Genomic DNA, 23,483 nt, shown 5'->3' on the forward strand with positions numbered 1-23,483 from the left:
TGAAGAGTAGATGACGCCCCCTTGTGGTAGAAAAACCATCCAGCACAGAGTGAAGCTTTATTGTGCAGCCGAATCCAAGTGATAAAAACAATACAACAAACTCAAGAAGCGAAGACGATTTATTAAAGTCTTTACACAGTTTGTATTTCAGACATATTACGTTAACATTCTCTAGATACAGTGAAATGATATGAGAGATAAAGCATTTAAATAAGGATTATATATGTTTTAAACAGGTTTCAATCTGTGGTTTTAAATCCAAGTCGTCTCAATTTATTTAAGTTAGAAGTGAACATATCACAACTTTCCATGCTCAACAAGTGCAGCAGACTTTAAGCTCTGACACACACATACACGCACACAGACACACACTATTAACCCTGAAACCACTTATTAGCCCTCAAACAGCCTCAAGTTGTGAGGACTGAATAAAATGCTCTCACTCCTTAAGATCTGTGACTCAAACTGGTCCTCACAAAGATATTGCAAGTACTCACACACACACACACACACACACAGACACACAGACACACACACACAGACACACACTCACTCACACAGACACACACATACACACACACAGGAACAGCAGAGCAGGCCGACTGCTGCAGCACATCAACACTCAGGCCTTTTGGCAATGATTGTCCTGTAACTGTTCCCTAAAAACACTTTCAAGTATCGTCTGAAATGTAGGAAAAAGAATATTACAAATGACTTCAGACCTATTCTCATCTGTCTTTCACTCCTGCTGCTGAATCTGTCAAAGGCCAGCGTCTCCACAGCCACAAGAGGAAACCACAACACTGCGTGGTCTATGTCCAAAGTGCATGTCTGCACAGCGCCCGGCACATCTTCCACCAACGCCTTAATAACCACAAAGAGGAGCAGACTCTCAAAGGCACATGAAGCTGAACACTCTTCTTTACTTTCACTTTGCTTTACGTTCCAGCGCCGAGCATCCGTCAGAAAAACAGAAAAACACTGGGTGAATTTGGTCGAGTTCATTCTGTCACGATGCAACAACTCTTACGGTTTGTAATTCAAACAGCGCCATGCTTCGGTTATACGTTTACACAGATGCAGGACCTCGGACTGTTAACATGTGATTATTCTACAACGGACACATTCGAAATTGATTTTATATATTGAGAAAATCACAACGTGTCAGTTCTTTATTTACAGTGGACAAGTGCATGTGAGTCAGTTCGGTGTCGTTTTTCATTTGTGGTTGAAGAAGCCCGTCGCTTTGGCCTGAGGACCCATCAACATCCTGGCTTGATTCTTGTGAGTGATGTGAATCTGGAAAGACAAAAAATATACAAAATACAAAACGTGGAGTTAATGACAGTGTAGCTTGAGGATTTGATTCCTGCAGTGTGTTGTTCTGTGTGTAGTTACCGTGCAGGGCGGCTGCATCCACGGCTCCCCATCGATCTGCATTGGTAATGCTTTCTTTGTCCTGGGATCAGCAAAGAAAACAAATGACTGTCACGTGTCATTAAAATACCAATAGAAGAACCCCAGCATACATAATGACTGTTATGTAAAGATCCAGAGAAGGATCCTCATGAGTCAGAGCCCGAAGTCGGACGAGTCTGGACACGTCCGTGTGGCGCTGTCTCACCTGATGGTGATCTGGGACGTTTTGGCGAGTCTCACGGCGCTCTTCAGGCCCGTGTAGATCTGACCCATCTCCATGGCTCCTTCAAGACCGACCACCTCCAACCGCCGGTCACCGAGATCTGAGAGGGACACGAGGACACGAGGACACAAGGACAGGAGGACACAAGGACACAAGGACACAAGGACACAAGGACACGAGGACACGAGGACACAAGGACACAAGGACACCAGGACACAAGGACACGAGGACACCAGGACACAAGGACACGAGGACACCAGGACACAAGGACACGAGGACACGAGGACACAAGGACATGAGGACACAAGGACACAAGGACACAAGGACACAAGGACATAAGGACACGAGGACACAAGGACACAAGGACACGAGGACACAAGGACACAAGGACATAGTGAACAACCGGTGCAGAGAAATCGTTCAGTCACACAAACATTAGAAGACACAGTTCTTCATCCTACAACTACGAAACAGATAGATAGATAGATAGATAGATAGATAGATAGATAGATAGATAGATAGATAGATAGATAGATAGATAGATAGATAGATAGATAGATAGATAGATAGATAGATAGATAGATAGATAGATAGATAGATAGATAGATAGATAGATAGATAGATAGATAGATAGATAGATAGATAGATAGATAGATAGATAGATAGATAGATAGATAGATAGATAGATAGATAGATAGATAGATAGATAGATAGATAGATAGATGATAGATGGATAGATGGATAGATGGATATAGATAGATAGATAGATAGATAGATAGATAGATAGATAGATAGATAGATAGATAGATAGATAGATAGATAGATAGATAGATAGATGGATAGATGGATAGATAGATAGATAGATAGATAGATAGATAGATAGATAGATAGATAGATAGATAGATAGATAGATAGATAGATAGATAGATAGATAGATAGATAGATAGATAGATAGAAAGATAGATAGATAGATAGATAGATAGATAGATAGATAGATAGATAGATAGATAGATAGATAGATAGATAGATAGATAGATAGATAGATAGATAGATAGATAGATAGATAGATAGATAGATAGATAGATAGATAGATAGATAGATAGATAGATAGATAGATTGCACACACTCATGTATATATTCATTCCTCCATCCATCCATTATCTTGAACACTTATGGTTTGAGGGTGGGGGGGGAGGTTGGTTACACCCTGCACAGGTCACAAGTTCACAAACGACCGTTAACACTCACACCCACAGTCAATGTGTCAAACTGACCCAACCCCAAACCTCACACACACACACTTCACACATTAGTACGACTCCGTCCACACTCATGACAATCAGCCCTGTGAACACAAGGTTCTCATCATGATTCATGAATTATTCCAATGAGTGAAAATGGTGAACAGCAACATTTTTTGCACCTTGTTCAGTTCTCACAAGTTCAAAAACAGGTTTTATGAGGCCACTGAGACCTTTGACCTTTGACCCTTGACCACCAAATCGAACTATTTTACCCTTGAGCACCAAATTTTGAGAAATTCCTTCAAGGTGAGCTGAGATATCATGAATGCAGATTCCAACCAACATGTCTGACTCGACACGTCATCAGCCTCCTCACCTTGGGACGCCACCTTGAGGATTTCCGGGTCGGTGATCACCTCCGGCTCCTCCTGACTGGCCTGCGCCTTGGCGTCTCCTTTCTTGGTCTCGCCCCACAGGTTGGAGCCCCCGTGCATGCTGGGAATGTTGAGTACAGCGACGCCCTCTAGCGACAGGCTGCTGAGGTCCAGGGCCGTACCGCAGCACTGAAAGGGGGGGATGGGTGGGGGGGTGTGCAGCAAAGTGACACATCAGCATCACACACATCGCACACGTGCACTTGCGGTCAGGCCCCGCGCTGCGTTCTCACCTCGATCGTTAGACTCTCGTTCAGCTTCTTGCAGGAAGCAGAGATGGTCTCTGATGTGGCGAATTCGAAATACCACAGCTTGTTCTTCATTCTGCAGGAACACAGAGAAGTGGGCGTTTCAGGTTTAAGACACGTTTGACTTCCACTGAACATTTTCTCCTTTCAGCAGGAGGAGGAGGAGCCACAGGCGCCTGCATGTGACCTTTATCAGGTTTAAGTATCAGTCGACAGCAGCAGGAAAAAGGAAAAACAGCTGACAACGTCCAAATTGAGAGCAAGAGAAACGGGTTATCTTCCCCTGAAGAGATCGATTCATAACTGCTGTTGAATTTCTGGGGATGTTTCTCCCTCATCTATATTAATAATTCATTGTTTAAAGCACTTTGCTTTACCGACACCAGACAGGAAGACAAAATAAGACTAAAACAATGGAACAGGAGCAGAGAACTATTGATTTTGCACCAAAATGCAAACTTTAACTTTAATTAACGTCCTCACGATGTTTAAGAAAGTGAAAAGATATTCCTTCATCCACGTCCTAATCCGGATCCACATCTAAATTAAAAGGTTTCTTCCCTGACTCACTTCACATCTCTCCACCAAGTTTCCTGATGATCCGTTTAATAGTTTTTGTGTAATCCTGCCGACTCACACACAAACAAATGCCAGAGAGCAAGAAAAACGGGTTATCTTCCCCTGAAGAGATCGATTCATAACTGCTGTTGAATTTCTGCGGATTTTTCTCCCTGCAAACTTATGAATTTAATTAAGGTCCTCACGATGTTAAAGAAATTGAAAAGATATTCCTTCTAGGGCTGGGCAAGTTAACTCGTTTTTAATCGAGTTAACTCAAGTGATGAGTTAACTCGATTGTTTATCCGCCAATTATTTTCTTTTTTCCTGTTCTGCAGCAGTCAGCAACAGACTTTCACAAAATAAAAGCCTGACTTTCACAATAAAACAATAAATAATCAAACCTGAGTTAATGGGAGATAAAATAATTAATCGAGTTAACTCATCACTTGAGTTAACTCGATTAAACGAGTTAACTTGGCCAGCCCTAATTCCTTCATCCACGTCCTAATCCGGATCCACATCTAAATTAAATGGTTTCTTCCCTGACTCACTTCACATCCCTTCACCAAGTTTCCTGATGATCCGTTTAATAGTTTGTGTGTAATCCTGCCGACTCACACACAAACAAATGCCAGTGAAAACAGAACCTCCTTGGCCCGAAAACAGCTGACGACGTCGAATTGACAGCTAGAGAAACGGGTTATCTTCCCCTGAAGAGATCGATTCATACCTGCTGTTGAATTTCTGTGGATGCTTCTCCCTCATCGTGTGGAAGCGGTGAGCGATGGAGGCGTCCTGTCAACGCAACACGACAAAGCAACTTTACAAAACACACAAACACTTCCTCTTGTGAGACGGATTTCTGAGAAAACTCACGACTCCGATGGAGAAGTAGTTGTTGATGATCTCGTACGGCACCGGGTCGCCCTTCTCCTGGCTCTCCTCGGTGATGACCTGCACGCTCCAGCGGTCCATCAGAACCTGGGAACTCCCCTCGATGTCCTTCAGGATCCGAGTCAGATCCTCGCCGTCATATCCTGCACAGGGACAACGAGAGGATCAATCTTTAAACATTTCAAAGAAACATCTCTTTGGCTCGATGTATTAAATGAAGGGCTGGGCAAGTTAACTCGTTTCAATCGAGTTAACTCAAGTGATGAGTTAACTCGATTAATTATTTTATCTCGCATTAACTCAGGTTTGATTATTTATTGTTTTATTGTGAAAGTCAGGCTTTTTTTTGTGAAAGTCTGTTGCTGACTGCTGCAGAACAGGAAAAAAGAAAATAATTGGCGGATAAACAATCGAGTTAACTCATCACTTGAGTTAACTCGATTAAAACGATTTAACTTGCCCAGCCCTAATTAAATGTCATTATTTTGATAGTAAAGGAAAGCGTTCCCCACCTCCTCCCCATCGCAGGCAGCGTGCCAGGTCATTTCCTGTCCCCAGAGGAAGCACAGCGACGGGTGGTCGTACCTGCAGATTGGCTTTGTCTGATCGTAAGAGAAAAGGAATAAACGGAATAAAGGATTCATCAGAATTGTCACCAGAAGCTCACACAGGTCTTTTTATGGATCTCAACCCGCTGGTCTCACCGATCGCATCCAGGATCCAGCCGACGGTGCCGTCCCCCCCGCACACCAGGATCCTGAAATCCTGCAGATTCCTGAAGAAGCTCAGTCTGGAAGAAATGTGAAGACCAATATAACGACAGCAAACGATACAGGCCTGAAATGTTCAGAAAAAAAGTGTTTTGAAATATACTAATAATCTGCTGGTTACTCACCCTGGACCAGGTCCACCGTTTGAAAGGTTGTAAACCTGCCGCGGGTTCAGTAAATACTGGAACTTACGCAGGACTCTGAAACAGATAAAACCAGATTAAACAATGTGAACGTTTTAAACACGTTTTTCTACATGAATGTGTTTTGTTTTTGGACTCACCTCTCTCCCTGCTTGCCTCCACTTTTAGGATTAACAAACACGAGAAGAGGATGGGTGCTTGACACAGGGCTGATCTGAATGGCATTAAAAAAGAATATTGATATTAATAATACATTTTTTAAAGCACTTTGCTTTACCGGAGAATAAAATGAGAATAAAACAATGGAACAGGAGCAGAGAACTATTGGTTTTGCAGCAAACTGCAAATTTATGAATTCAATTAACGTCCTCACGATGTTAAAGAAAGTGAAAAGATATTCCTTCATCCACATTCTAATCCGGATCCACACCAAAATTTCATGGTTTCATCCCTGACTCACTTCACATCCATTCACCAAGTTTCCTGATAAACCGTTTAATAGTTTTTGTGTAATCCTGCTGACTAACACACCAACAAATGCCAGTGAAAACAGAACCTCTTTGGCCGAGGTCATGATTCAGTGTAAATAAGAGTCGATGTCAATCATTTGTAAAAGTTTCCAAGGAAAGAAAAGTTTGAAGAAAAGGATTTAAAAGTCTCTCTAAGTTCATTCGGCTCAAATAGCAAAAGCTCTGTGTCCCTTTGTTATGAGGTGAGTAACCAGGGCGGATCTCAGGGGGTCAAAACACCTGAGAGGGTTTTGGGACGGAGGCAATTTAAGACCAAAAAGTGAGCAATAGAATTTCAAAATCAATAAGAGGTAACGATAGATTAACCCAGATATATGATGAAGAATAAGTATACATGCTGAGTTTACTCTTTACTTTTCTTAACTATGGATTATGTCTCTACTCAGCCCACAGACGTCAGATTTGTTAAACACAAGAGCCGTCACAAAGCAGAATATTAATATCACCTGCAGCACTTGTCCATCAGGAGTCGTGTTGAGCTCGCTGTCGTCCGTGGAACCCGAGCAGCCGTTCTTCACGTTGTTCGCTCTCTCCTTCAGGCAGGAAGACAAAGTGCAGAGGGAATACGTGAGCAATGTGAAGACAGATCTCTCCACGCTGCAGCCGAGCTTCTACCAACAACACAGCAACTGCCCCGGGCTGATGTTGTGTGTTTGTGCGTTGGTGTTTGTACTGTACACCAGGATGATTCACTACCTTTATAACAGGATATATGGCCCATGGAGGCAGGATATGGTCTCGCAGCAGCCCACAGCTGCACTCTGTCGGCTCCTGGTCGGCACATTCATCGTGGCGCTGTCGAACACAGACAGTGAGGATTGACAGGAGCTATATTTATACTTTCACATCATGTTTTTTAATCTCTGTTGCGGTGGATTCGTACGGCGGAAAGAATCCGGGAGAAGAGCAGAGGAGGAATTAAGCAGGTATTAAAGCAGAGTGACTGAGACACACTTTGCGTCCTCACTTCACAGATGCTCAGAAGCAGTCACACATTGAGACGCCTGCTCACCAACGTGTGGCACCACACACAGTGTTTGCCCGTTAAGCCTTGGAAGCTCTTGATCTTCTTCTGGCATTTATCGCACTTCCTGGACTCACAGTTCCCACTCACCCAGTCGTGCGCTGGAACCTGAAATGTGGGACGAGTGTTTTAACATGAAGAGCGGAGCACAGACACACAGGATGGAAGTTTAATTCAGACCTAATGTTGTCATGGAGACAAGTGGCCTTACCCCCATGTCTTTCTTGGACTTCACAAACGTCCTGGTGCACGGAGCCGGGTTCTTGTTCGCGCAGCGTCCGTGGACCGTGTACCTGCAGCCTGCAGAACAAGAACCCGGCTGTCACAGAAGTATTAAATATAATTGAGTCTTAATGTGGAAATGATGCTGCAGTTCCCAGTGCTATCATATGTGATATGATATTATATATCATTTTATACAATAATATTGTCTTTTGCACACTCTGGCTACATATTCTTACACTCATAGTATATTATATTACCTATTGTATAGTCAAATACTTATATTTATACTTCTACTATATATCATATATTATATCATACTCTCTGTATATTCTTTGTATATATAAGTCTATATACACATATTTAGACATGTGTACATGTTATAATTATTATTATTATATTATTTCTACTATTATTATTAAATACTCTGTTGCTGCCATTATTACTATATACTGCTATTATATTGGTATAATTACTATCATATATATTATGTTATATTATATACTATTTATACTGTACTATTTTTATATACTGTCTAACAATAACATTACCATCATATCATCAGTACTATTACCATCATCTTGCCACTGCACCTTATCTACCTATCTATCTTGTGTTTCTGTTTTTTATTCTTTCTACCTCAATATTTTTTTATTTTTTATTTTATTGTATTGTATTTTATTGTATTCAAATATACCGGCTGCTATGACGACTTAATTTCCCCTCGGGGATGAATAAAGTACTCTATCTATCTATCTATCTATCTATCTATCTATCTATCTATCTATCTATCTATCTATCTATCTATCTATCTATCTATCTATCTATCTATCTATCTATCTATCTATCTATCTATCTATCTATCTATCTATCTATCTATCTATCTATCTATCTATCTATCTATCTATCTATCTATCTATCTATCTATCTATCTATCTATCTATCTATCTATCTATCTATCTATCTATCTATCTATCTATCTATCTATCTATCTATCTATCTATCTATCTATCTATCTATCTATCTATCTATCTATTTATCTATCTATCTATCCATTGCTCTGTCTCTTTATCTATATATGTATCTCACTCTCTATTTATCTATCTATCTATAGCTCTCTCTGTCTGTCTCTTTATTCAAATGTCTCTCTATATATCTATCTATCTATCTCTCTTTCTCTTTCTCTGTATATGTCTCTTTATCTGTCTCTTTATCTGTCTCTTTACCTATCTGTCTCTTTATCTGTCTCTTTATATATCTGTCTCTTTATCTATCTGTCTCTTTATCTATCTGTGTCTTTATCTATCTATCTATCTATCTATCTATCTATCTATCTATCTATCTATCTATCTATCTATCTATCTATCTATCTATCTATCTATCTATCTATCTATCTATCTATCTATCTATCTATCTATCTATCTATCTATCTATCTATCTATCTATCTATCTATCTATCTATCTATCTATCTATCTATCTATCTATCTATCTATCTATCTATCTATCCATCCATCTATCTATCTATCTATCTATCTATCTATAAATGTGTCACTGCAGCGTCGCCCTCTTCTGGTGAGTCCAGGAACTCACAGGTGCAGCACAGCCCTTGCTTCCTCAGGCCGAGCAGCAAACTGTGACACACGTTGCAGTAAACGGGCTTGTTGAAATGTTTCATCCTCCAGAGGTGTTGCCCGTCCTTCTGGGTCATCTGCTTGTAGAAGGAAGGAGATCATAAAAGATGGGGATGCAAAGAAAGAGCAGAGGGTTGTGCGTCAAGCTTTGTGTTATTGTTCCGGCTCGTCTGCATTCTGAATAGACGACACAGTGTCTGTAACATAAGAAGCTTATATCCGTTTCCTTTGTTCGGATTTGGATGAAAAGATGCAGATCCTGTCCTAAACGTCCTGTGGTAACGGCTCGTGTTTCACAGGGTTTCACACCCACTGGTGACTAACCTTGCCTTAATGAGACTGCTGATTATGCAGTATGTGTTATCTCGACACATTCCGACACACTGTGCAACACCGACTATAATCTCAAGTTCTCCACACAAGATTATAAAGATGCTTTCAATCTGTTTACTGAGCGGCCGGTGCTCTTATCCAGATTACACTCTGAAATGCCTTTTTTTTATTTATTTTTTGCCCTGCAGGATGAATCAGCCTCGGTTTCTGCATGAGGCGAAGCGGGCGGCCCACGGGGGGGGGGAAGCACGCTGAGTTTATGCACCCCCGGGCTTCAAATGTCTATCGGTGGCTTGAAATAGGCCGGGGGGGGGAAGTCCCTGGCATTGTTGTAGAGGCCGAGCCCAGTGACAGAGTCCGCTTGGTGGTTTTAGAAACTGCCAGACACACACAGTCTCACAGTGTGTTGCTTTGACACTCCCTGGCAACACAATCCACACAACTGGCCTGTCCTTGATTTGAGGTACTAGTGTTTTTATGTGTCCATGTGCTGCCAACGTGGATATGGTTTTTATTTCTCTAGTCAAATAAAGTGCATCCGCCTGAAGATTACCATTTTATGCAAGTGCTGTTACATGTGGCCACAGATTGAACCCGGGCACAGAGAAAAAACACTAAAGTGCTCAGTTGGTGCCGAGTTTGCATGAGAAGCGATGACATTATCACGCACTGTAACACTGAGTCGGCACAAAAAGGCCCTTACAGACGGGGGGTGGGGGGGAGGAGGCGGAGTCACACGAGGACGGGATTTCACAAGAGCAGTAAAAGTGGGTATTTACTACTTTGTGACAAACGGCTGCTCTCGAGATGAAACACATCCGAGCCGGCGCAAAGTGAAAAGAGAAAAACGTTTTTTCAAAAGCACCTTCAGGCCCAGCAGCACCAGCAAGGGGACGTTGTTCATGCCGCCCTCCACCCACTCCTCCAGGGACACCGTGCCGCTGCTGTCAGCATCGATAGCCGTCATCATGTCCTTCAGAACCTGGTGAAATGATACGTGGTTGTTTTTTTTTGATTCATCTCTGAATCGCTTATTATTTTCCATCACTTAAAGAGACACCACACGTCTTCTGAACCCTGTCCTGCATGAGAATGTGTGAATGTGTGATTGGAGCAGAGAGGTTTTATGATTTTACTGATCCTAGCAAATGACTGACAGGTGGCGCCATGCACACCACGTCATCAAGGACATCTTGTGCAAACAAATGTGCGTTTACTATAGAGTCATGGCTGGAGGTGCAGTGTGCCCCAGGCTTCTAGGTGTTTCCCTGATGTTGAGATTTCAGAGCAGTGCATTGTGGGACTTACCGGCCTCAACTCTGACACATCCCAGCCCAGGTATTCTGCAGCATGCATCATCTGAGCAATAATCCTGTCCACTTCCTGTTTGGAAAAGGACCAGGAGACTCGTTTTTCGCGTTGCAGACATTTTTTTTTTTACGATGCGATCCTTCAAAATCTCGACAACTTACCGAGTTGTCGAGGACTCCGTTCCCGTCTCGGTCGTAAAGCTTGAAGGCAACTAATGAGAGAAGGGAAATGAGAGTGGAAGGAGCTGCACCGGAATCATCACTCATAATATTGTGGGCAAGAAAAAGAGAAAGAAGCGACTCACACTCCAGCTTGTCCCGGGGCTGGTCGTCCTCCAGCAGAGAGAAGTAACAGGACACGTCCTTCAGAAAGACCTCCTCTACAGGAGAGAGAGAGGAGAGACGCTGCAGTCACAAGCAGAACCACACAAACCTGCACTGATAGACCACTGCATGCCAAATAGGCCGGGGTGTAAATTGATAAGGGCTTTGTTACAGAGTTGTGTTGTGTGTAATCTCACTGGTGCTGTCTTCCTGGGTGGGTTCAGAGTTTTGGAACGAGAGGAAGAGTCGCTGGCAGAGAGCCACAGGGAAGTCCTCCACTCCCAGGTACGTCTTCAGGAACAGACGGAAGCCTTCTTCATTGATGCACTGGTGGAAACAATGAATGGGTGAGACATACTTTAAAAAGAAGTGTCGCAACCATCTGAGTGTGTGTGGTAACTTCTGCATTTGTCCGAAGATTGTTGCTGCCATGTTGAAAATAAAAAGCTCCTGAGAAAGACAACCCTCTTGTTTTGATTTTGGGATCCAAGATGCTTCTCTGCAGAACTTAATTTATCATTTATGAGTAAAAACACTTCTCTAGAACTGGAGCGGTTGCAGGATTCTTTCCTGTGACAATTACAAACCACAAAAAAACAGGATTTCAGACCATCTGTCTGGTCTGGTATCTGTTTCTCACACAAGAACCTGCCGCAGGGCTCGATCACAGTGAACCACAAACCCACTTCTTGTTGACATAATTCCATTTCCATGGCTGATGCCCTGCAGAGCGGCGCCAGTAATAAATAATGTCACTGCAAAGCCGGCAGATCACAAGAAGAAGAACAACAGAGAGAGAGAGAAATACCGCACTGCAGTTGTCTCCACCGACCGATGCAGCTTCAGTCTAAATGAAATTTGATTCCAGACTCAAATGAGGTCAACGTGAACTTTGACAAATGAAATCTGTTGAGTCCAAGTGACTGGTCAAGAGGCCGAAACCATGGCCATGACCTTTGACCTCCAAACTATGATCAGGTCAACGTGGTCTTGTAGAAAGTCTCTATAGGCGATCCTGAATGATCACAAGGTCACTTGGACCTTGATCAGAAGATGAGATTGTCCACACACCAGTTGATGCTTTTAAATCTACTTTCTGAGTCACTGTGACTTTGACCTTTGACCAACAAAACCAAATCAGTTCTTCCCTGAGTCAAAGTGAGCGCTTGTACCAACTTTGAGGGAATTCCCTCACGGTGATCTTGAGATGATCGTGTTCATAACAACAACTAGAAAACCTACTGCCTCCAGCTGTCACACGAGTGCAGGACACAGCCTTATTATTATGCAAACAACATTTACATAATATTAAAATAAAATAAATTGTCCTTTGCAGCTTAGAAGTTATATACTTGTACTTTACGACACTATTTATGTTTTCTTCTACGATGAAACATTAAACATAAACATTTCGCCCAATTATCTAACAAAACTATGTGTAGTTAAATCATCCGTCGTGAATTCCGATTGTTCCTTCCTGCATCAGCCGCTGATGAACAGGGCCGGACCCGAGGCTGCGTAGGCAAAACCAAGCGGAGTCATTTACATTTGCTAAAGAGGTTTCTCACGGAACGGCTCCATCAACGTGATCAATGGGTACGAATCTCATTAATCAGCGCAGAACGATCAATAACCATCATTAAACATTAATCACACGCTCATGTCCCAGTGGACGGCTCGGCTCGGAGTCATAACTCAGCCGAGTCAGGCGCCCGGAGAGGTCTGGAGCCGACCTTGTGTCCCTCACCTCTCCGTGTCGGTGCCGGGCCAGACGGCCATCTGCATCGAACTCCCTCAGCACATCCTTCACCTTCAAGCTGCAGTCTGGAAGCAGAGACACACACACAGGGTCGCACAGGGATACACACACACACACATGGGGCCGGCGCTCAAACCTTGATGAAAACACATGAATCACAAAGCAGCCGGGGAACAGAATGTGGGCAATGCTCTTTATATCCACAACAACAGAATGCTACGTCTCTCTGGATATGAAAAACCATACACAAGTATAAATGAATGTGTGTGTGGGTGGCTGGGAGAGGGGGCTGGGGGGCTGGGGGGCTGGGGGGGGGGGATAAGTGCAGAGAAAGCCGCCCGCCCGCTCGTCTGTACTCACACTCAATGTACTGCTGCAGCTGGATGAAGTCGACAGGGTTCAGTTCCTTCACCTCTGGGTTTGTGGGGGTGGACATGCCGCCTGCTTCTGCGCCGACCGCCCGCCTGTGCTCGGGCGAGAGAGAGAGAGAGAGAACCAGTGAGACTCAGATGCTGAGGGAAGAGGAGGCGGGTGCACGGAAGCCTCCTGCTTCTTTTGTAGAAGCAAGAAGAAGAAGAAAAAGCGTCGCTGCGAGCGGAAGATAGCATCTCCCGTTCAGAGCGGCTCAGAAACCCGACAGCAGAAGAGGAGGCTCACACTCCACAAGCAGAGCTTCAGGAGATGATAACACACACAAGCACTTTGATATGTCCTCCTTCATAAACCTGTCTCTGCTAAACGTGAATTCAAATACATTTTTACCTCCAATAAGAAGGTTATGTCTTCACTCCTGTCGTCCTGATTGTCAAGTGATTCATATTTTTGTTTGTAATGTTTGTTCGTGTTTGATCTGGAGCAGGAAGCGGATCAAAGGATTTATTTTTTAAAGATGGAGAGGAATTTTTCAACATTTTCATTGATTTCTCAGAGAATAACTGATGAAGATGTTAATGAAAAGAACAAGGCTTATTTAGAAGGGACATGTGGTGCAGAGCAGAATGAAAATGTAAATGTGGTTTCATAAGGGGATTAGATATCTTTCAGCAAAACCTAACGCTCTGCACCAAATATATAGTGGGATGGGACCTGGAGCCAGAGGTTTAATAATTTCATTTTGGTGCACATTATATTATCTATTGTATAGTCAAATACTTATATTTATACCTCTACTATATATCATATCATATTATATCATACTCTCTGTATATTCTTTGTATATATAAGTCTATATACACATATTTATACATGTGTACATGTTATTACTATTATTATATTTACTATTATTATTATATATACTGTTGCTGCCATTATTACTATATACTGCTATTATATTGGTATAATTGCTATCATATATAAATATATATTATGCTATATTATATACTATATATACTGTACTGTTTTTATATACTTTCTAACAATAACATTACCATCATATCATCAGTACTATTACCATCATCTTGCCACTGCACCTTATCTACCTATTTGTCTTGTGTTTCTGTTTTTATTCTTTCTACCTCAATATTTTTTATTTTATTCTATTGTATTGTATTTTATTGTATTCAAATATACCGGCTGCTATGACGACTTAATTTCCCTTCGGGGATGAATAAAGTAATCTATCTATCTATCTATCTATCTATCTATCTATCTATCTATCTATCTATCTATCTATCTATCTATCTATCTATCTATCTGTCTGTCTGTCTGTCTGTCTGTCTGTCTGTCTGTCTGTCTGTCTGTCTGTCTGTCTGTCTGTCTGTCTGTCTGTCTGTCTGTCTGTCTGTCTGTCTGTCTGTCTGTCTGTCTGTCTGTCTGTCTGTCTGTCTGTCTGTCTGTCTGTCTGTCTGTCTGTCTGTCTGTCTGTCTGTCTGTCTGTCTGTCTGTCTGTCTGTCTGTCTGTCTGTATGTCTGTCTGTCTGTCTGTCTGTCTGTCTGTCTGTCTGTCTGTCTGTCTGTCTGTCTGTCTGTCTGTCTGTCTGTCTGTCTGTCTGTCTATCTATCTATCTATCTATCTATCTATCTATCTATCTATCTATCTATCTATCTATCTATCTATCTATCTATCTATCTATCTATCTTCTTGTTTTTTTTCCCTGCTATTAATATATTTCTATGAGTGTGTGAAATTCGGTGCACCTGGATTTAAGGGGCTTACATGAGGAAGCTCATTGGGTTGATTTTCCATCTCTTTCCATCTTTAATACGTTATTATAGCATCTTAAAACTGGGACACGAGTCTGGCAGAAACAATGTCAGGCTGAAGGAACCCCAGATACTTCGACTCGAGGGATTCCCTGAAGCCCAAATCTCCTTCCATGCACTCATTAGCCCATTTAAGGTTTACAAAAAAAAACCAGTAATGCTTTGTCCTTGGTTTCCTTTGGCACAGGAGAGGATAGTGACATGTTGAAATGTCGTATCTTACAGAGAGATCGGAAAAAAACAAATTTAACTTCTGGAGGGACCGTCCCCTTCAAACGGAGGGAGGAGATATAAATGTCACGCAGGGCAAAAAGTGAGCGTGACTATGAATCACACACAGATCTGGAACTTGTTATTGGAATACAAGTTGGTGAAGCATGTTATTCTGAAGCTAAACACATGAAGTTTGAATGGACATTTGCTTATAGAGGAGAAGGAAGGTTTCCCCAAAGGAGAAATGAGTCGACAGAGCTGCGGTTTGTTGCTTTACATATAAACATCAGAGAAAACATAAAAGACACGTTTGATATTAACAACACAAGGGTTTTAGACGTAATAAAAAACGCATTACGGCGCTGAGTGCTGCAGGAGATTCCATAAGACGTGACGACAAATAGATAAAGTTCATTAATCATTGAAGTAATAGGAGGAACTAGTTAATGGAGGAGAGAAAGTCGTATCCTGTCACCATGTAAGAAACACCGGCGTAGATAGAGACTGGATTTACAGAGTGTCGGCTGATAATCAATATGTTTTGCAATTACGTTTGAAACATGATCTTATGAGTCCGTTCTAACGAGCAGCAGGAAGTAGAGCTCAAGCTGTTCCGCTCGGCTAATGCATCGTTTTCATGGAGAGAAGATTTAAAAACCAAGGCCGTGTAACATCTGATGGAGAGAATACAATATTCTCTTATTGACAAAAGAAGAATATATGAGTTGTAAAGTGCATATACATCTGCCTTCGCCCTATTCTATTGAAATTCACTAGATATTGATTTTTATTTGGATCCGCACTAAATCCCACACACTTTAAAATATGTCTGACTTCTTTCATCCAGATCCATGAATTATTCTCAATGAAAATGTTGTTATTGTTAAAGAAAGTGAAAAAGATACCACACCAAAACTTTGAGATTATAAAATATAATATATACAGTCTGACAATCTTTAGGTAGATGTTCTGTGTGACTCACTTTATCACTTCATCATTACAACGTCGTTGCAACATCGTTAGAACTTTTCCTTTTACCGTATGTTCTATGATTCACCGTTACCTTGGAACCAGTCAATCAAAACTCTCACTGTCACGTCCCACAGGATTCAGGCTGATTCAGAGTCTGAAGCAAGGTTCACGTCTCTGTTCCATTGTTCACATTTGATCTGGTTAGTTTCTCACATTGTGATTTATGAATCACACTGAAAGGATTCTGCCCAACATGCGCACTTCCTGTCGTCATCACCGAGGTGGGCCGTGTCGACCTCTGCTTGACCTTGAGTGGTTTGTAGGCTGGCGAGAGCGTGATGAGAGCGTGTTGTCAGTGCAGCTGTTGTGTTCACAAACTAGTTTCAATTAATGAAACAGTGCTGAGAAAAAATGAATGAACCGGTTCTCTTCTTTAACTTCGTTGCTGCAGTCATATTATTATTATTATTATTATTATTATTATTATTATTATTATTATTATTATTATTATTATTATTATTATTATTATTATTATTATTAGAAGTAGTAGTAGTAGTAGTAGTAGTAGTAGTAGTAGTAGTAGTAGTATTACGTCCTTGTGGTTCAAACCTTTAGGAATCCTGTGAGCCGATCATTTACTTCTTCTATTGTTTGATGCTGTCTCCACTTCCTGCCACTGGTCTGAAACTCAAAAGTCTCCCACAACAGTGATTTCACGCTGGTTCAGTTCGATAATAAATAATTTGAATTGTTTTCATGTGAAAACTCGTCTGAGTTGTGTGATGCATCGCTGCATTAGGCCCTGTCTGCATCACATTACCATTACAAGGTAATAATGCAGTGTTGACTCTCTAAGTCAATCTGCACTCTACATGCATTACCATGCAACATTGATGCGCCTCTGAAAACAACACAAGGCTCTTAACTCTGGTGGAGTGCACAAGTCAAGAGAATTTGCTTATTGATTTTAATACCATGTGGAACTTAATGAAAATGGAAAGCTGGAACAGGAAGTTAAGACTCAGAAGCTTCGACAACAAGCTTTGGAAAGTGGTCTGATCCTGAAAGGCCACTTGCTGCAGCCTGCAGTGTAATGCTGGTATTTCCCCAATAAACAATGAGATTTTTATACGAGGATTTAAAGAGGAAATAGCTTAAAATAGAAAAGGACAAATAAGCTGACGCACGTGTAACAGACTGAACGGTTAAATAGACGAGCTGCAAACCGGATATGATGTTTTACATCAGAAAACATAAATCCTCAGCTCCACAGACACAACGCAGGTAGAAGACAGTGAGGGGGGGTTTTCAGACCAGGCTGCTGAAACGCTCTTATCACACATTGAAGTGCAGCTGTTGCAGGTCTCAGGGACAGCAGGAAAAATAAAAGAACATACTGAGAAAAACAGAAATGAAATAATCTGGGGGTGGGGGGAAAAATACCAAAAATCACCCGTCCTCTCCTTCCATGTGATTAGGCCCCATTTGCTCCCTTCAGAGTCTGAGAGGTTCACCCTGTCCTCACTTAATTCCCTCAAAAGGTCAGCGGCGTTGCCTAGCAGTTGCCGTTTCTCTGCTGCCGATCAGGTGGGCCGGGTCTGCGTCGCCGGCAAAGTGACACGCGGAGGAGTCGTGAAAGGCCATCTGCTGCTGATCACCTGCCCACAGCCGGGAAAAGAGCTTCTGCTAAATATATATATACGTGTCTGACTCCATCTTCAAACGCAAGGCTCATAAACCGACTAAATATAGGTCGTCTGAAGTTTATTCACACGGTAATTACAGCTCCGGTTTGAGATGTTGTTTTTTTTTTTTTATCCTTCCCCAGAGGCCGGGATGATGTCACGAGCACCATCGTCATCATCATCATCATCATCATCATCATCATCATCATCATCATCATCATCACGCTCATCTGGTTCTACAAGATCTGGGGCCTGTCTGAGTAATTTGATATCCTGCTTCCTGATTAGATAATGATTTGCATGCAGAGCAGGAATCAGGACTCATGGGGGCCACAGGAAGAGGAATCCCCTCCGCCTCAGAGGGGACGATGAACAGTGAGATGAGGAAAAACAACAAACAATGGCACCATCTGAACGAGCTTACTGAGGCGAGGGTAAATATTTCAGCAGGTTGCAGGAATGTCTGAGGCTTGTTAGGACTTAATACAGAGCGTGTGACGAACTGCCCGCAGCCTGCTTCTCATTAACTCACCCTGCTGGACTAAGAGGAGTTTCATAAAGGAGCCGCCGAGGATTTGTGGAGCGAATTATGTTTGAGATTCCTTTTCAGAGGAGATTCGACCGAGCTCTGACGTGTACGTGGGTTTGCTCTGCAGACAGTGTGAAGTGTAGCTGCACACTCCAGCAGAAACACACAAAAGCAGAAGCCCACTGACTCACTGACTCACACCGCTTCTTCGAAAAAAGAACAATCTCAATGTTAAAGTGGTTCCTAGGCAGCAACCACTCCACCCAGAAGAACCTCTGAAAAAAAACTGCAAAGCACCAAATCAACTGCTTCATAAAAACTCACAAGTGGGGGATTAGAGTGGCACACACACACACACACACACACACACACACACACACACACACACACACGCACGCACACACACCATGTGTTTAATTATAAACCCTTCATGTCCCTATGTTCAACTGTCAACACCCATAAAAGACCCTTTTTACACACGAGTCACTTGAAGGTTTGCTTGGGGATGACCTTTTTCCACACGCCGGCTCATGTTTGTGCAAGCTGTCGTCACACCCCCGCCTTGTGTCAAGGAAATCTGCTGTTTTGCAACACTTGCACGGTGCAGCGCCTTCCACTCCGTCACCCTGCGGTTGGAAAACACTGCGTAGGTTCTTTCTGAGCTGCAGTCGAAACGCCGGGGCATCTGTTTTCCTCCTCGAAACTCTTCTCTGGGCTGAAAGTGTGTGTGCAGACTGCAGCGGGGTTGAGAGGAGGGAGGGAGGGAGGGGAGAGGATGGGGGGGGAGAGGGGTGGGGGGGGGTGGGTGGGAGGACGGATGGACGTGCTCTGTTGCTGTGGAAAGTGTTTCCCTCCATCAGCTGCTCTCCGTCAGAGCGCTGCCATGGGTGACTAACAGGTCGGGGAAGAGGGGAGGGAGAGCCCGGTTGGGGCGAGCTAAGAGTCTTCCCCCTGCCTCACCCCCCCTCCCTCCCTCCCCTCCCTCCCTCCCTCCTCCCACGCCACCAGCACTGGCCTTCCGAAAAACCAGAGGCCAAATTACATTCTACATGCAGATGCGACTGTGACTCACTGGAACACTCCCTGGCTCCGGTGGTCGAGCAACAAGCGTTTTCACTGAGAGCAGCAACAGCCGGAGGAGAAAATGCCGTTTCTTCACTTTTACAGCATCTGCTTGGGCCGCATGTTGTGACCACTACTTCCCTTTGTGTGTTTTATCTTCACTTGTTCAGAGGCAGGGTCGAACTGGCAAAAAAAAAACCACACCAACTGAAGCAGAAATACATACGTTTTTAAATGTGTGTTTCCAAATAAGGATCTGCCCAGTGTGAGAATCATCAGCAGAATACAAACTGTTGCGTAATGAATAGAGAGAACAATAAGCACTGCTGTTGGAATGGGGCTTCCCCTTCACTACGACTGTAATTAAAGAAGTGAAAAGCACAACAGATTCCAGTCAGAGGAACAGTTCTGTGCACAATAAACAAACGAGTGTTAAAAAACAGAAAGGAGAGAGAGAGAGGAGAGAGAACAGGACATTCCCCACGAGTGAATCACTGATTTCTTGTAAATCGAAGGAACGGCTTCCCTCGCTCTCCGGCTTCAAAGCGACGCCGGCCCCGTCACCCCCCGAGCTCAGACTGAATGGGACTTATATAATAGCTCGTTGTGTGTAGGCAGCTTTGGAGAAGGGCACGGAAACCTGCCCAGACTTGTGAGGGTGCAGCAGCCACCGATTTCACAGTGTGAGAGAGAGTGTGCACGGATACACAACTGAAATTAAACGTTAAATGTCACTTTTTTCCACGTGGCGTCCTGCACCATCCGGGGATCTGAAAGAACTAGAATATACACGACTGTGAATTATTTTCTCCCTATGAATGGACCAGGCTTCACTTGAGCAACTTCTAATCACTTCTACGACCTGATAAGAATAAAATCCGATTAAAACCGGTTCAAAACGTGGTGATTAACACAGGATTTTATGTTAAAATGAGGGAAGTGAAGGCAAAATAAAAGATATAACTGCAGCATTTAGAGAAGTGAAAGATAAAAAGGCCTTAATGACGTTTCTCAGATCACAACAGTGATGCCATAGCAACAGGGAATCAAACAATCGGTCTAAGAAGAGCTGATAATCAATATGTTTTACAAATCTTGATGAAATATGAAGTTATACGTTTTGTTATATTGAGCAACAGGAAGTAAAAAGAAAAGCTTTTCTGATCCACTGGTGCATCGTTTTCACGGTGAGAAGATTTAAACCAAGACCTTGACGTTTTTTCTGTGGAGAAATTAATAAATTCTCCTATTTACAAACCAAAGTGAATTAATAAGCAACGAGGATTTCACTCAGTTCCTGTATGAAACCACATTTAAATTCACTGGAACCGGATTTTTCTCTGAGAAAAGAGGGGAAATGTATTTTGCCCGATCTCACGATGATAGAGACAGAAAACTCATCCGCCCCCTGAACCGGATCTGCAGCAAAATGAAATGGATTCCTTTTTTGACGCATACTTTACATGAAGAAACATTTCCTCCTTGGACATTTATCATGATAATTATCAATATCGACTGATGTGAAACTTTTAATCTTCATATAGTTTGTGGCCGTATCGCCGACCTCAATAAGAACCACACCACAGAGACTAGACTGAGCTCAACTCCTCTCAGTTCTCAGACACAAAGATCAGATTCAGGACATTTGACCTGATGGACTGATTGAGATCATCACTGTCCTCTGGAGCAGAAACTGATAAGGCCAAAAAGTCTGACTCAAGACTTCCCTGTTTGTTTAGTTTCTCCAGGTGTAATGAGGGCAGACAGTCACTCGCAGTCCAAACACAACAACAATGATCAGTGCCCACCATCATCCACCATCCTCCTCTTCCTCACACCACCAGTGAAAACCACTCGGAGGAGATAAACGTCTTCCTCCCGGTCTCCTCTGCTGCAGCAGCCACATCCTACAACACTCACAGATATGAAAACCCAATCGAACAGCAGCCGGTGAGCGACTCGTCGAGCTGCAGCGAGTCGTGTGTTGGCAGCTTCGAGTCAAACACACAGAGGAGACCTTTACTCCAAACTATTTAAAGAGGGCACAACCCAGAATAGTCCAAACCCTGACAGATGACCCGAGGCCAGGGTTCCCCGGGAAGAAGAAGAAGAAGAAGAAGAAGAAGAAGAAGAAGAAGAAGAAGAAGAAGAAGAAGAAGAAGAAGAAGAAGAAGAAGAAGAAGAAGAAGAAGAAGAAGAAGAAGAAGAAGCAGTCTGACATTAAAAAGCATCAACTGAAGAGATGTTTAACCCATAATATTCATAATCATCTACTGACACTTTAGTTTAATCTTTCTTATTTTATTATATTGGTAATTTTAACCATATTCCCATTGATATTTACTATCAGGCGCTGGTTCTTCTGCATTACTCTGTAAACACTGTATTTGTCTTCACTTACATTTTTAGACTTTTATTGTTTTAATCACTGTATTCTATCATATATTGTTGATACTGTAATGTTGGAGCAAGCAAAAATAATTCCATTTGTCTTATTTTATCTAACCAGTTAAATCCACGGTTCACAGCTTTTTTATCTCAATCTTCTGTGTGTGTGTGTGTTTTATTTGATTTTACTTAAATTGTTTAATGTTCTGTATTTTTTTTAAAATTAATTCCTTCACTACATCTGTTTGTTATTGTTTCCTCTCATTCACTGAACTTCGAGTGTAAATAACAGTTAGAATCATATTATCTCATCTCATTTTATCTCATCTTATTTCGTGAGTACTTAAAGGGAGAAGACAGAGGATGTGACAGCAGTTTAACATTCAAGCAGCAGCAGCTCTGCCCTGCTGGATGTTGAATTACTCAGTAATACACACACACACACACACACACACACACACACACACACACACACACACACACACACACACACACACACACACACACACACACTATCTCAGGAGTGTGTAAAGAATTAAACCCTAGTGCACACATCTCTTTCATGTTGTGACAGCAGAGTCTCTGCAGCTGAAACTTCACCACGACGAGTCTGCACCTCTCTCTCTCTCTCTCTCTCTCTCTCTCTCTCTGTGTGTGTGTGTGTGTCTTTACCTTTCTGTCGCTGGATCACTTCTCCAGAAAACTCGTGAAAATCCAGGTTTTTTCCTCTGAGAAGCAAAGTGTCCGTAAGTTTATCTGCAGCCAAGAGGAGACAGAAGGAGGTGGGAGGAGGTGGGAGGAGTCGGGAGGAGTCAAGAGGAGTCAGGAGGAGTCAAGAGGAGTCAAGAGGAGTCAGGAGGAGACAGGAGGAGCAGACTGAAGAAGTGCGGAGCAGAGACTGAGTGAGAGCCGACTCTCCTGACAAGCACCGCCTCAGCTGCTCCGCTCCGCAAACCAACACACCCCCTCCGTCACACAGGGGTGTGTGTCTCTGTGCGTGTGTGTGTGTGTGTGTGTGTGTGTATTGGTGTTCTATAGTCGTGAGGACCGTTATTGTGAGGAAATTTTGGTGATTGCTGTATTTTAAGGTTTGAATTAGATTTAGGTTTTATATTAGAGTTATGGTTAGAATTAGGGTTTGAAGAAAAGTGTGTGTGTGTGTGTGTGTGTGTGTGTGTGTGTGTGTGTGTGTGTGTGTGTGTGTGTGTGTGTGTGTGTGTGTGTGTGTGTGTGTGTGTGTGTGTGTGTGTGTGCATCTGTCTGCACATTATATGGTTTCATTACCATTGTTCATAAGAGCACAGACATTATTAACAGTCTAATGATTTGATAGCACAACTCTCACTGGGACCAGTAAACAGT

At 42.6% G+C, this 23,483-nt stretch overlaps 1 protein-coding gene across 1 annotated transcript; it reads right to left on the reverse strand.

Annotated features, from left to right (window-relative positions):
* Positions 1–538: 538 nt before the first annotated feature.
* On the reverse strand, positions 539–22,846 carry dgkaa (diacylglycerol kinase, alpha a). Its single transcript, XM_061074844.1, has 24 exons — positions 22,794–22,846; positions 13,431–13,534; positions 13,059–13,135; positions 11,509–11,638; positions 11,293–11,367; positions 11,150–11,199; positions 10,986–11,060; positions 10,543–10,659; positions 9,304–9,421; positions 7,702–7,790; positions 7,479–7,598; positions 7,163–7,261; positions 6,913–6,999; positions 6,077–6,150; positions 5,919–5,993; positions 5,728–5,813; positions 5,536–5,625; positions 5,006–5,166; positions 4,860–4,924; positions 3,554–3,644; positions 3,263–3,449; positions 1,625–1,742; positions 1,399–1,459; positions 539–1,299 (listed from the first exon to the last, which is right to left on the reverse strand). The coding sequence occupies exons 2-24, from the start codon at positions 13,504–13,506 to the stop codon at positions 1,219–1,221; spliced, it is 2,202 nt and encodes a 733-aa protein (XP_060930827.1). The 5' UTR covers positions 13,507–13,534; positions 22,794–22,846; the 3' UTR covers positions 539–1,218.
* Between the last annotated feature and the right edge of the window lie 637 nt (positions 22,847–23,483).

The sequence above is a fragment of the Limanda limanda genome, chromosome 7 (assembly GCF_963576545.1).
Source record: "Limanda limanda chromosome 7, fLimLim1.1, whole genome shotgun sequence".
NCBI lineage: Eukaryota > Metazoa > Chordata > Actinopteri > Pleuronectiformes > Pleuronectidae > Limanda > Limanda limanda.